Here is a 14,893-nt window from a genome sequence, read left to right on the forward strand (position 1 = left end):
TGTCTATGAGGAGGGAGGGCAGATAAGCAAGCATACACAATGGCTTAATTTTTTTTTTTTAATTACATGATCTGTCAAGTGTTCTTTACAGTGTCCCAAAGGGTACCAAATCCCTTCAGAATGCCATTGTAACCGCTCCATCTGTTGGCAGAAGTAGGGAATATCCCTGCTACTGATGTTTGGTGCAAAAGGCTTGCTTTGACATTTAATAGCAGTATGGGTTGCCAGTTCTGTCGTCTCTATGGCAACTGTGCCACTCGTGGGATGCATAAATTCCACTGTTAATATCTAGCAGTGATGGGCTGTTTTACAATAGAAGCATATTTTTCTGAAACACTCAGACCTGGGGCCTTTCACTGGAGATCTGCAGATTTTTTGCTGTTCAAGTGACCCTAGCAATTCACATGGGATGAACCATTAATATTTATGGTGTGTGGAATTGGGAGTGTGCGCTATTACTGGAGAGAGGGTGTACAGTGACTGTAACTGATTGCAGACAACGGGTAGGTGGGATGGTGCTTTAGGTGAGAGTGTTTGTGCATGCACAAACAGATATAAAAAACAGCAAAAGGCACATCCCCAGCACCAGGGTGACATCCCCTGCCAAACTTCAAAACCCTGCTCCAAAGGCTGGAGGTATTGGACCATCTCAGGGGAGAAGTTGCAAGAATATTATTTCCCTCCTATCTCAAGCCATTTTTGCTGAAACTTTCCAAAACAATTCAGCCTCAGGCAGACACCCAGCATGGAAATTTCAGCCTGAACAGTTAATTTGGCAAAGTTACAAACAACTGAGAACAGTTTTTTAATGAGAGGTGTTGAGCATCGTTAAGCGTAGGTGGTGCTACCAGCTCTGCCTATAACATAAAAACTAATTCCCAGACCACTCTTCTGCAGAAAAGCAGGGGAAAGTTGTTATTGCAGGGTAACGGATGAATCAGATATGGTTAATACAAATGTCAAAACAAACTTGGATCTAAAATTAGCAGCCAGGATATTCCCTACCAGTTTATATTATTTCTTGGGCATAAGAGGCACAGGAAATGGTTGAATAAAGACTTACAAGTGTAAACTGTTTGGGCCAGAGTCTTAATACTGGAAACCTACACAACAATTTATCAGAGTATGTCCTGCTTTCCATTCCCCCTCTACAGAGGAGTATTCTCCATATGATAAGGGCTCTGCTCACCTGCTGGCAGGATACATCTCCTTTTCATTGTCCCAGTAGAAGCTCGAGCTAGTCACTCACTAAACATCAGAGTTCTTTGGCAGATTGGATGTCAGGTTCCATATCCTGATTTTGCTGAATGGAAATCAGTGAACACTGGTGAGGTGGTTTTGAAGACCTGCAGGAATTGATCTAGATAAAATTGAATTGTGCTCTGAGAGTGTCCATGTCTCTCTTTCCCCGCCCCCCAGGAAGAATGCAGTGGAAATGGAACTAGCCAAGTGCAAGATCGACATGATGTCTCTGAACAGTCAGCTGCTGGATGCTATTCAACAGAAACTGAACCTCTCACAGCAGCTTGAGGCATGGCAGGTAGGTGATACCCAACAGCAGTGCAAAGTGGAGCATTGGTGGGAAGCACTTACAGATCATCGGCTCAAGGAGAGGGGTATACTGGTCGAGGAAGGGAAAGTTCCACAGGTTGACTCATTCTTGTCTGTACGCTCACATCACACTTGAAGCTGGACTATATCTGGAATACAAAAGTTGTTGTCTCTCAAGTAATAAAACACTAGTGTGAATGGCACAAGCCACAGACCCACTGAGAGCCCCAGGGTTAAAGCAGGGGAGTGATCTCTGAATTTGGACCCTTGCAGATGGTGGCTGTTACAGTGTGCTATAAAGAAACTACTATTTAATATGGGGATAGAGCAACTAAAGGAACCAACTCTAATTTCACAGCTGCACATAGCCCTAGTGACAGGTACACCTCCTTTTCAAAACTCAGTTCCCTCTCTCTAACAGCTGTGACCTGGCTCCGTCTCTGGGATATGGACGTGGAAAAGTTTTGCTGTAACAGGACAAAGGTTCCTTCTCTAGATTTCCTATGTCCATAGGTCAAAGACATTGACCATCTCAGATCAGATTACTATCCAGGTAACATGCTGACTGAAGACACTCACATGTAGCAGCAATAAATCTTCTAAAAACTTCAGTCAGTCTCCTGTGCCTCCTCTTCAGATAGGGAACAGAGGCAATGAAACCATACTGATCATTTGGGTTCTACCGTTTCAGGACACAGATGTAAATGTTTTCTTTTCCATCAGAAAATCTAGCTAGATGGAAAGGTGAAAACTCAGTCCCACTCCAAATTATAGGTAAAATGGCTAACCTAGCTTCTTCCAGTTTGGGAGCCACTAGTACCAACGTCACACAAAGCCAGAGATCACTTGAGAGAACTAAGATGCAGTTGTTATTTGGACAGATAATATGGAGGAGGGATGTGTGAAAAAAGATACAAACAAATGGCAGGAGAGACAAAGACCAAGGCAGAGATTGATGGATCCCTGGTTTGTTGTAGCTTGTTACAAAACAAGTAAGATGATGACTGCACTGACTATCCAAGCTGACCAGTAGAAACCTCTCCCATGCAACCTTTTTCCTATTTCAACTCCATCATGTTCTCGTTTCTCTTTTTTCTCCTGCTTACAGTTTGCTTCCTCAGGGCTTTTTACTATCTGGCTCCTTTGGTTTCTGATCTAGTGGCCTCTCTCAGTTCCCGTACCAACAGCTTTAGTCGTACGCCCCTCCTGCCTTTGAGGTGAGCTCCCACACTCCATCCCACCCACCTCATTCACTCTCCCATCACATCCAAATCCAGTGTTGTTTCATTCTCTGCTGAAGGAAAGTGTGTCTCACAGACTACATTAGCCTCTGTTCCATTCACTACTTTCTTTACATATGGCATCCTCCTTGATCATTTCCACACAGTGCAAGGTGCCCATTGGAATTCACTGTCTGTCTCCTATAGCTGTTTCCTTTTAACACCTGTTTTCCTCTCCAAAGCTAGGATATGATTCTGTATCCACTGAAGCTAGTGGGAGTCTTGTCATTGGCTTTAACAGGAGCAAGAACAGGTCTATAAGGGTAAAATTCTACCTTCACTTACACCTTTACAACCCATTGACTTCAGTATGGTTGCATAGGTAAACGGATGGCAAATATCTCTTGGCATGTGCACAAATCTTATTAAACAAGTGAGATGAGCTGTTCCTTTCTGAGGATGTGAACAGCTCTATGAATGGAAAGGTTGGGTCTATTTTAGTGAAGCTAATAGAATCTGTCTGGGAAATAGTATTTTCTGAAGAGTACTGTATGTTGTCATGTGTGTCCAGTCCTGAAGTCCTTCTGCTTTGAAAACTTCACTGAGTTTGATGTGTGTTAGGACAACTGGCTGTGAACCAGAAAACATAGCAGGTAATTACCATTTTAAATAATCAGAATTATTGTAACGCCTGTGTAAAGCCATTGATTTCAGGAGTTACAACAGGCATGGATTTGGCCTATAAAACTGAGTTAATGTTGTTGAATAATAATGAATGAGAACAAACAGCCTTTTGAAAAGCTTTGTAAAACCAAAACATCGCTTCATGGTAAGGGTTTTAAAGTTAAAGCAAAACCTTTTTACATCGTAGGGCCAAATTTGCTCTCAGTTATGCCAGAGTAAACCCAGAACTACTCCACAGAGACTTACAATAATGTAACTGAGCACGACTTGGCCCTTAGCATGTAAAACTTTTTGCAAAGAAAAGCCCTTGCAGGCATTGCCCTCTCTCTTCCTGTTCAGACCATATATAACTAGCTTTCCATGCCACTACAACACTTACCCATCTGACATTGAAGCAGTCATTTGGGAAGCCAATCCAGAGTTAGTGACAGCTGGGCAAGGACTCAAACTTTAAAGCCATAACACTACCCACTCAGGCTGTGTCTACCCTACAAAGCTTATGCTGGCATAGCAATGTTGACATAGCCCCTTAGTGTAGACACAACCTACACCAACAGGAGTTTTTCTGCCAGTGTAGGAACATTACATGTGCTCACAGAAGTACTCTTCTGTTGGCATAGCTGTGGCTACACTGGGAGTTTAGTCAGCATTCATGCCCCTGACTGACACAGCTCTGGTGATATAAATTTTAAAGTGTAGTCCAAGCCCGAGAATGAAGGAAACTGCTTCTCTCGCCCTCTAGGCTGAGAAAACACATCACACTCCTCCAATTGCATACACAAAATTTAGAAGATACATTAAAAAAAAAAACACATTCCTATTCCCATGGATGTTACCAGGGAATCTTGCCTAGATGGGATGACACAGTAGATAACTTACCTCTGTTTTTAGTAGCCGAGGATGCTGGATTGATAGCTCTTGCAACTGAAAACATCTGGCTATTCACAGAGCAGGTAGTACAGGCTTGGATAGAGCAAACTCCTGGACGCTGCCCGGCCAGTGCATTCCAATCCTGCCCTAGAGGGATCCTCTCTAGGGTTGAAGGGAGTTCAGTCTCCATGATGCATTCAGTCCTTGTCATCTCTAAAATGGCCAAGGTGGTGGTTGGTTTAGAGCTGGGGTATCTACCCAGTAAAGCCTGGACTGAGACTTATTTCACACAGGCCACCAAACAGGCTCTGGAAGATAACAGCTACTGACCTGGGAGAAAAAAAAAATTGCTGCTTTTCACTGAGAGCTGAGAAGCCCCCTAGGTACAGACCCAAACTCACAAAGATTAAGGGCTTATGTACACTGGCACTTTACAGCACTGCAACTTTCTCGCTCAGGAGAGTGAAAAACACCCCGGAGCTTTGCAAGTTTCAGCGCTGTAAGGTGCCAATGTAGACAGTGGGAGCTGCGCCCTTTGTGGAGGTTGTTTTTTATAGCGCCAGCAGAGTTCGCTCCCAGCGCTATGCTGTGACTACACAGCCACGTTAAAGCTGAAAACATGCCCTATGTCAAGTGAACTTAAACTCCGCACACTAGTGGATAGGAGTCTTTCAAAAGCTACATGGAAAAATGACTATTCAAGGTGTCCCTGCCTCTGGTAAGGACCATGAGCCCATTCTCCCATTGTGCAGTCATTTAAATTTGTGCAAAGCGAATATTAAGCTCCACCCCCACTGTGAGTGGAGATTTCTGATTGGGTAGCATTTTGTACCCACTCTGCATGCATGTGACTTCAAAAAGTGAAAGACAGTGGGAATCTGGCCTGGTAGGCCCATACTAGAAATTCTGGCTGCTAATAGCTAAAAATGCATTCAATGACTCTTTTAGGTATGCGAATGAGACTGAAATAAAAATTGAGTTGTTTTTTTTTAATTTGTAGTCTTATCTTTTGACTGCTGACAGTACAACAGATACCGAAGGCTGCAGATAAGACTTATATGGACATCCCTAGTTTCTACTGGAACTTGGACTGATGTTGTCAACCACTCTTAGTTACCATATGTAGTACTTCGCTAAATTGTAGTTTTATTAACAGGCATTTGCTGTATTATATTTCATAGTATATAATGTCAAACAGCAGAAATATAGCAGGACCAGTCCTGCTCCCATTGACTTTAATGGGAGCAGAATGTGGCCCACTACAGAAGTTTATCAGAAATGGAACTCCACATTTAGAAATATATATATATCTATATTGCAGTAAGTTTTTGCCAAGCCTTGTGATTTATTGAACCAGAAAAGTTTAGAGATAGTTTTTTTTTTTTAAAAAAAGAGTCATTCATGTCTGATAACCATCTAATATAAATGAAGTTTAAGTTTTTTTTGGGGGGGGAAGGGAGGGGAGGTCCAAGACCCCAAGTATTTTTAGAAAATTAGATTAACTTACCCACTACTCTTGCTGTGTTTAATTCATAATTGTATCTTGATGCTGGTGAAGTGTCCAAACTACTACATTTTTGCTCTCTTAGTATCTATTTTAACCAATGGCCCTCGACAAAAATAGCCATATATCATAGCTTCCTAGTGCTGGGGATAGCTTATTTACAGTATGTACATTTAACAGATACATGCATGCAATCCAGGTAAACCATTCTCATCTCATCTCAGTTTGGGTGTGGAAACAGCAGATCTTAGTGGAATTAAATGTTCCAGTTGGTCTTTTATTCATACGTCGCTGCACGGGGGAACCCAGGATCTGCCACTGAACACATATCATGGGAAAATATGCGATTGGTGAGAATGTGCGCCATTTCTTACTCTATGGCTCACGAGATATTTTTCACTGATTTTACCTGTGCCTACCAGTATCTGAATAAGGAGCAGCAATGGTGCCTCCAAAAGCAAATGGGGAAAAATTTAGATGATGGAAGGGGTTTATGTGTTGCTTATTCAAATAGAGCTGCAACAGCTTCCCTTTAACGTTCACTATTAAATAAGACATGCCTGGCTGTTGGAAAGCTGCATGAAACCCCAGTAGAGTCGGAGAAGCCCACAACACCTGGGCTGAAAGAAACCTGGGGCCTGATTCTCTGGTGCCTTGCACCATGTGAAGGCTTTTACTCCCCTGCAAGCTGGCTCTGAAATGTTACAGCTGGCAGGAGGGAGAGCAGAACTCTGCTATAGTAGCATGTTACAGCCACTTTGCACAGATGTAAGTGACTCCACCAGGTGAAAGGCAGCAAAGAATCAGCCTCATGAGCGCTAAGGCATCCAAATGCAGCTGCCCAACAATGCTGTTGTGAACAACTGTCACGACTGCACTAGGCAAACGCCATTAATCATGTGTATATGAGAGCTAGTCAATGGAATAGATTGTTTGGATAATAGGGTGTCTAACCAGGTTTGCTGGTTAGCTTTGATAAATGCTTGTGCTTTCCCTGGGGCTTGTCTCTAGCAGTGGGATATTGTCCTGGCGCAGTGTTCTATTCCATAGACATCACACTCAAAACGATACACGTTCTTTGTAACAGTTTACTCTAAAAATGGAGGCTCCCCCTTAGCCAATCAGAATACACAAGCACTGTCAAATTATCCCTGTATACTCTGGCTTACTGAATGAAACTCAACAATCACCACTCTCTTCACCCAGTTTCTCCACTCCTTCCATCCCTGTGTATCCCTTGCTGCAAACTACTAGGAGCCACAGATTCCTGAGTTCTAATGCCAGCGCAGACATGGCCAAGGCAAGTCACTGAACTTCTAACCTCTGACCTACCTCACTGTCTAGTCAGCGACCTCAAGATGTAATGTCTCCTGGGACAGTCTTTTAAAGGGCTCTTTATCCAGCTGCCCTATTTTTATCCTTTGCTCTGCATTATCTATATGAAATGGTACCCTATAGTTAAAGGAGAGCACAAATCTGCCCATGAGATGGCTAAGTGCCTTCCTCATTTGCACAGGGGAAGACACCCTTTGAAAAGCTGGGTATATAAACCCAAAGTATGTTAAGCTGCTGGAGTCTGTTTTAATTAATACTTAAGTTCATCTTGCCCCCTTCCCCCTTCACGTTCTTCCATCACGGCCTCCTTTTTTTCAGCCCTAATTAAAAAAAATATGAACTCTTCAATCTAACCTTGGTTCAGGCCCCCCAACAGCCCTGTCACTCTTCCTGCTACTTCTTGCTCACTGTACCTGCTTCCTAAAGAGCGCAGAGAACAGGGCTGGGCTTTAGGTAAGTACATCAAAGGATATCAGTCCACTCACCTCCAGATATTGTGTGAATAGGCCACAAGGGGCGGTTCTTCCCCTTCTCCCACACACCCAGAGCTAGCATTACAGATGCCCAGGTGTGGTGCTTTGTATGTTTTCTGGAAGTTGTTCATCTGCCTCTAAACCCATCAGATACATAGGGCAGAGGCAGCCTAGTGGACTAACTGGAACTGCAGCATGTTCCAGTATGGCACATCCTACGTTAATTTACATTTCTAAAACTGGCCTGAAAACAGAGTTAGGTGGGGGAATAGTTTGGGGTCCAAAGGAATCTAAAATGAACATTGTTATATTACATGTACTAGACTAGTTAGAAAGGCAGGGATTTTCCCTCCTGAAAACAAGCTAATCGCTTCAGGCTACATTATTCAACTTACCCATTCCTGGTTACCTAGCAGACAACCAACCATATTACCTTGTAAAGTAGGACATCACTTCCTATTAGCCTGTAAATAATGGGCTTATTATAAGACACTGTAAAAGTGAATGGCACCATAAGTGTCTGCAGGCTGTTTACATGAGTCTGAGGAGCCCAGTGCCTTTACTGAATCACTGACCACATTACACATATCTGGAGCCCTGAACTGCCTGAACATCCCAAATCAGAGCTGGCACTTGCACCTGCTGTGATGGAGCATGTGCCATCTGTGTCCACTGGCATTTGATGGTCGTCCATAGCAACCAACCCCCATTAAAATGTTATGCTGCATAGAATGTGCGTGGGTTGGAAATTGTCATCTTCTGGACTCACGCAACCCTGAGTCTGGTTAATGCCGAATCTTTGTTAAACTATGTAGCCATCTGGCTAGGAAGTCATTCTGCATAATCAGACCCCATCACTCAGTGGGCTTCCTCTAAACAGTAGGCTTTGACAGCCGTGAGGTCATCAGCCACCACAGCCAGGTGGCTATTACCTCATTCCGGGATTAGCCCAGCAGAGCCTGAATTCAGGTGTGTCACAAAAATAGATCTTTTAGCGTGAGGCTGCCTAATGCTGCCTGCTGCTGGCAGAGACTATCAGACAGCAGGCTGGAGTGAGACCAGCTATCAGAGGACAGAGCCTCCGACCTTGGCAATGCCTGGACACAGTAGGCTGAACAGAGGACAGATGTGAAAGCTCAACCCTGGCTTTTCAGACCGTCACTCCCATGGGTAACTGTGTTTTGGTTTGAATTCTGAAGGATGTGGGGGCTGAGTCAGCTCATGTGCAGTAGGAGACAGGCATGAACAGAATACTTGCTCTGAGACTGGCAGGTCACATCACCCCACAGCCTCCATTTCCCCATCCGTGAACTGGGGATTCTGATTCCACCTGCCTCCAGTGAGGTGGCTATCTGAGGAACTAGTGTTTGCACAGCTTTGAACATCGGAAGTGCTGTGTATTTGTATTGCTGTGTTTAACTAGTCAGAGCCTCAAGTTCTATTGTCCCCCATGGACATTGCAAGGGTGAGCAACGCCCTTGAGAGGCAAGGAGCCTTGGCCATTTGGGCTAATTTGACATACTTGAAATTTCAAGTAAGACGGTAATTTTGACCGTTTTCTTGTGAAACATGTACAAGATGGTCTCCTGCTTGTATACAACATTAGGGCCAATTGCAGCAGAACTGGGTTTGGGGTTATTAAACTTACGATTTCCCTGTTGTCATGTCATGTCTTGCTGGATGATGTCAGAGTTGGCTGTTGACTTGAATCATTTTGCATATGGCAATCCTGTTGGTTACAATGCTGTGAAAGTTACTTACGGGAAGGAAGGTTTCTTGTACTTTAAAAGTGTTGGATGATCCAGTGGTGAATTATGACCTCCTGCTGATCAGGTCTGTGCCATGTTATTTGAAAACTGATCAGAAAGAAAGATACCGTAATACTCCTCATACTCCTCAGTAAATTGTACTAGTGCCGCGTAACTCATCCATAGCACAACCCATGACAGTAGTTTCTCTTTGATTATGAAAAGAAGCCTTACCTCCCTTAGTTCCCTCTTGAAGAGGTTCTCATGTATGTGGCCACCCTCAACTTCGGCCTGCCTACTCTTCAGTACAGAGCTACTCTAGGGTCAGTACTACAGTCCTGCCCCTTCCTGGCCTCTGCTTCAGCCACATGCCATATCTGTGCAACTTCCTGGACAGAGAGAGGGGAGGTGGCAGCCATCCAGCTCTGAAAAGACAAGCCAGGGACCTGGGAGAAGGGTACCAGAAGCAGTGCTCCATTTCACAGCCATCAGCAAAACCTTGAAAAACAGCCATGCCTTAAATTACATTAAACCTTGAATGGCCTGATTTCCATTTTAACAATTGTGGGGCAAAAGGTAAACTTCTTGTCTCTTTAAGGGCCTGGTGTTTGAGGAGCGATCTGGTGAAGGCCCATGCTGTGTGGCTAAATGAGATCTTTGTACCCTCCACCCTTCCTCCTTTCATCCTGGCCATTCTATAATCCCATTTTAGCCATGTCCATGAGTAAACTGCTGAGACGCTGGCTGTGCTTCTGACTGAAGATCCTTTTCCCCTTCTGTTACAGGACGACATGCACAGGGTCATTGACCAGCAGCTGATGGACAAACATCTGAAGGAATGGAGCCAGCCTGCTTATTCCTTCTCCAATGGCTACAGAGCAAAGCGGTGTGCAAGACCCTCCCCCGTGTTCAGGCCGGAGCAGCAGGGGGATGAGCCCACTGGGGCAGAAAGGAACCGTCTCTTTTCCTTTTTCAAGAAAAATTAATGTGAAAGGAGAAATCTTTCCAATTATTCCTGCTTAAAGCTGGGGGCAACTGCCCAGCTTCCTAATGGACCTGAATCTGATCCAAAAGGAAAAACACAACGGGTGAAGGACTTAACCCTTGAGACTGCACTATTTACAATCCACCTGCTCTGAACAAAAAGTTTACATGAACTGGAGATTTGCAGTTTGACAATGTGATACCAACTGAGAGCAACTTTTCTTATTCCTTAAGCAAAGTGATAAACTTCAGGGTATGTTTTAGGCGCTTTGACACAGGCCACTCAGTTTCTGCTGTGAAGAATAATCCAATTGTCTTAAACTCATTCTCTCATGCTGGAGAAGGAAATAAGCAACCCCAGGACAAGGCAATACAGGGGACTGACTACTAGTGTCACGTAAGAGTAGGGGAAAAGTTGTGGCCTTCATACAACCTCCAGTCCTGGCAGCTGGGCTGTCCTGCAGATTACACAGGCTGTAGTTGCACTGGTCCTGGGAACATAACATGTTTACATGGCTGTAGCTTACTCTGTGGGGGAAGTCCTTATTGTCCTCTGCTTACGACCGGAAGTCTTTATTCCCTCTGGTGCTCTCCATAGCTACTCACACTGCATCAGGACTCTAGATCCCTTCCAGCTCAGTGCAGTTATAAATCTGCTAATGCTGTGAGGTGAATCTGGGTCCCTGTTGGTCAGTTCCAGACCCCAGAGTATTGAGGATTTGATCGTCGAGGAGCCTGAATGTTCAGTGCTCTTCAGATACCGACTCTTCCCTTCGCCTCGCTGTGGAAGTTCAGTGTAGCTCAGCCTTAGGGCCAAAGGCCTTGTGCATCTTCCTAGTGAAATCAACAGCCAAAAATCTGAGTCGCTTCAATGGGACTAAGGACTGGTGCCCAATGACCTGCCATCTCAAAGTCCTGAGCACCTAAAACTGATGGATTTGAATAGGAATGGGTTGTTGTGTGTCTGAAGATCAGGTCCTAGGTGTAGCTCTTCCACTGCTCAGCATTGCTGCAGTAGCTTTAGTTATAGGGCTGATCTTCAGGGCCAACCCATAGCTCCTGTGTATATGTTTTCTGCTACTCAGGCCTTGACGGTAGAAGGTTGGATCCCTTCATGCTCAGTGTGGTCGTAGACCCTCCCTTTGTGGTTAGGCGGCTTTGATCAACCTGGGGTGAGGAATGTGAACATGCTGCTGCTCTACATATATGCACACACTTTGGTGCTAGAAGTCCTGCAGTACGTATGAGATTATTAGTAGAGTTGGTACCTCCTGCAGGCCATATTACTACCACTTAGAGCTCTTCCTTTAAAACTACTTTACCACCAACAAAATAAGCATTTCCCCTTTACAGAAAGCTGACGCTGGCATGTTTAAGCAACAGCCTGTTTTAGAAGGGTTTTATGCTGCTGTCACCTTTTCATTTCCCAACTGCCAGTCTCCTACAATCCTCTCCAAGCTGCACACCCAGCACATGTGTGGGTGAGGAGGGGAAATCTATAGCCATGATGTAGTGTATATATGCCATCCTAAGGAAATGGGCTTAAGTTATGCAATGAAGATGCAGTGATAAGAAAGGTGCCTTTTGTTGCATGTTCACTGGAAGGGGAGAGTGGACATGAGTCACAGCTGCATAGGCCAGTGATTGAAATTCACAACAAATCTCTTCATTTAAGGAAGGAGCTAGTCCTTAATCTCCTTGCAATATTTTTTCAGTGGGAAGGTTGATAGAGGTTGGGAAAGGAAAGCATGCATATTTCGAGCTGATGGTTGGGATATAGTTCTCTTGGACTTAAAGTGCAACTCCATCTGAGCATGGGGGCTGTTCAGCCCAGAGAACGGGGAGGACAGAGTTATGAACCAGGTCAGAGGAAACTGTCCTTGTGCTGAGCTGCTGTTGCTCAACTGCAACAAAACTACCTTAACACCAGATACATAAAACAGCGTCTATCAGTACAATCTCTCAGCAAAATGTCATGTAGTTAATGCTGTGCTTTAAGTGTCCTAAATGTTTTGTCGTCCCTTAAGCCAGTGGTGGGAAACTTGCGGCCCGTCCCTGCAGCCTGCAACATTTCCCACAGCTCCCATTGGCCAGGAATGGCGAACCGCGGCCACTGGGTGCTGTGGGCGGCTGTGCCTGCGAACAGTCTATGTAAACAAACTGTCTCACGGCCGGCCAGCAGATTATCCTGACAGGCCGCGTGCGGCCTACAGGCCACAGGTTGCCCACCACTGCCTTAGACTGTCATTGAGCACTCACCGTCAAAGACAGCACAGCTGATAGTGGATTAATTCCAGGCTCTTTTCACTGCCTATGAGGAGTTCAACATGCCAGCACCCCCGCCCCTGCCACCCAGGGCAGCTGACACTTACAAACCTATTGGAAAAGGTCACTGGGAGGGAGAACACTTAACTGGAGGAAGCACAGTAACCCAGCAGAGTAGATTCCGTATTCCAGGCAAGCATCAGCCTACAGGGATTATACCACTGCACAGGAGTTGGATCTGCAGCAGTCAACACCAGTACAAAATATTTTCACCCATCAGTACTTAAAGGGTAGTTCCAAGCAGTATGGCAGGGATGTAAGACAGTTGCACAGCTAAAGGAGGGAGGCTGCACATTTTACGCAACTAAACGACAATTATAAAGCAATCTCACTGCCGCTGTGGGAAAAGAAGCAAATTTTTTTTGCTAGCTGGGTAAGTTCCCTTTAGCAAAGTCTACAGCTGGGGCCTACTGTTATATATGAGACTCGAGCATGGTCCAGAAAATAAATGTAGATGCAAGTCAAGTCACTAGCACTTTACTATCTTAACACACACTTAGATCAGCAAGGTACCATTAAACAAGAAAATGAGATCAATTTAAGAAAAGAAACTGAGGAGTGAAGTCTATGGCACAATTTGTGCAAAGCAGCAATAAACTGGGCTTACAGGCAACAGTGCATGCACAAGGACTTCAGGTGATGCGTGTAGGCCTTACCCTATTTAAGACTGATGGTGGATTCTGGACATAGAGCAAACCTTCTTTACCATTCCCACTTCAACCACTGCAAAGCAAGATTGTTTTAATCAAAAGCTTAGAGGTACAAGGGACGTCCCTGGGTAAGATAGTGAAGTGACAGTCCCCATAGACAAAGTGAAAAAGCACACAGCAGGGACAAACAGAATGTATCTATAGATATGTACATACCACAGTGCTGTAATTTTTGTACGTAGAAGTAATGTAAATAAGTGTATGGTTTTTATAAGATACGTATTATATAAATCTATAAAGGCATATTTTTAGTAAAAACAATGCTCCACAGCTTCTTTTGTAAATAGTTCTCTTCAGAATAAAATGGATCATTTCTACGGTACTGTCTCTGGGCTTTGAGCCCTGATTATTCTGTGAACCTAGAGAGCCACCTCCCCCTGACTGCATACTCAGTACATCTCACAATCTCAAGCAATTGAGCCATGTGCACGCTTCCAGGTGAATAGGGCAGAGAAGCAGTCGTTACCCATCTATCTGGAGTATTCACACCTTCAGCTACCTGGAAACCTAAGGGAAGGGAACCATTGGTGCAATTGCAGCACTTAAGATGCCCCTAACCCGACGGGAGAGCTGCCCCCATCAGCACAGTTAATCCGCCTCCCTGAGAAGCGGTAGCAATGTTGACGGGAGAAGCTCTCTCATCAGTGTCACACTGTCTACACAGGGGGAGAAACTAAATACCGAGGGCAACAAGTACAGCCATAGCCGTAAGTCACTACGAGGGGCAGGGGGGAGAGGGGAAATGGGGAACAGTAACTGGAGGTAGACCCACAATGTAAAGATTCTTCGAGTGCTTGCTTATATCCATTCCAGTTAAGTGTGCGCACGCCGCGTGCATGTTTGTTGGAAGATTTTTACCCTAGCAACACTCAGTGGGTCAGCTGGGCGCCCCCTGGAGTGGCGCCGCCATGGCGCTAGATATATACCCCTGCCGACCCAACTGCCCCTCAGTTCCTTCTTACCGCCTGTGTCGGTCGTTGGAACAGTGGAGTGCGGTTTCACTGACCTCCACCCCCCTAGCTATTCGTAGTTTTCTAGTTATTTTGTTGTGTATATAGTTCACAGTTATATAGTTATAGTTAATTTTTATTGTTCATAGTTAGTATATAGTTAAGAGGGGTTCGGGAATTAGCCCCTTCCCCACACCAGTGCCGGGGCCCATGCCCGGTTCACCGGGTTTCAAACCGTGTTTGGCCTGTCATAAGCCGATGCCGACAGGAGATCCACACGACTCCTGCCTTAAGTGCCTCGGGGAAGCTCACCTGACAGATAAGTGTCACATTTGCAAGGCTTTTAAGCCGAGAACAAAAAAGGAGCGAGACTTTAGGCTAAAGCAGCTCCTCATGGAGGCGGCTCTTACCCCTCCGCCTTCGGCACCGAGCGCTGGTCAATCGGCGGGCAGAAGCACCTCCTCGGCACCGGACTGCGCCGGTACTGCCAAGGCCTCTCGGCACCGGCCGTCATTGGCACCGAAGTCGACTCGGCACCA

At 45.1% G+C, this 14,893-nt stretch overlaps 1 protein-coding gene across 5 annotated transcripts in view; it reads left to right on the forward strand.

Annotated features, from left to right (window-relative positions):
* The window catches only part of BICDL1 (BICD family like cargo adaptor 1), an 84,820-nt gene extending 71,098 nt beyond the window's left edge, over positions 1–13,722 (forward strand). For 4 of the 5 annotated variants that reach the window (XM_050923605.1, XM_050923607.1, XM_050923606.1 and 1 more), the window contains 2 exons: positions 1,420–1,540; positions 10,171–13,722. In XM_050923605.1, coding sequence (XP_050779562.1) covers positions 1,420–1,540; positions 10,171–10,371 — 322 coding nt within the window. In that variant the 3' untranslated portion in view covers positions 10,372–13,722. Of the gene's footprint in view, positions 1–1,419; positions 1,541–2,659; positions 2,769–10,170 lie in introns of all 5 variants that reach the window. The other variant, XR_007769439.1, reaches the window with a different exon arrangement.
* Positions 13,723–14,893: the final 1,171 nt, after the last annotated feature.

Source organism: Gopherus flavomarginatus, chromosome 15 (assembly GCF_025201925.1).
Source record: "Gopherus flavomarginatus isolate rGopFla2 chromosome 15, rGopFla2.mat.asm, whole genome shotgun sequence".
In the NCBI taxonomy this organism is placed as follows: Eukaryota; Metazoa; Chordata; order Testudines; family Testudinidae; genus Gopherus; species Gopherus flavomarginatus.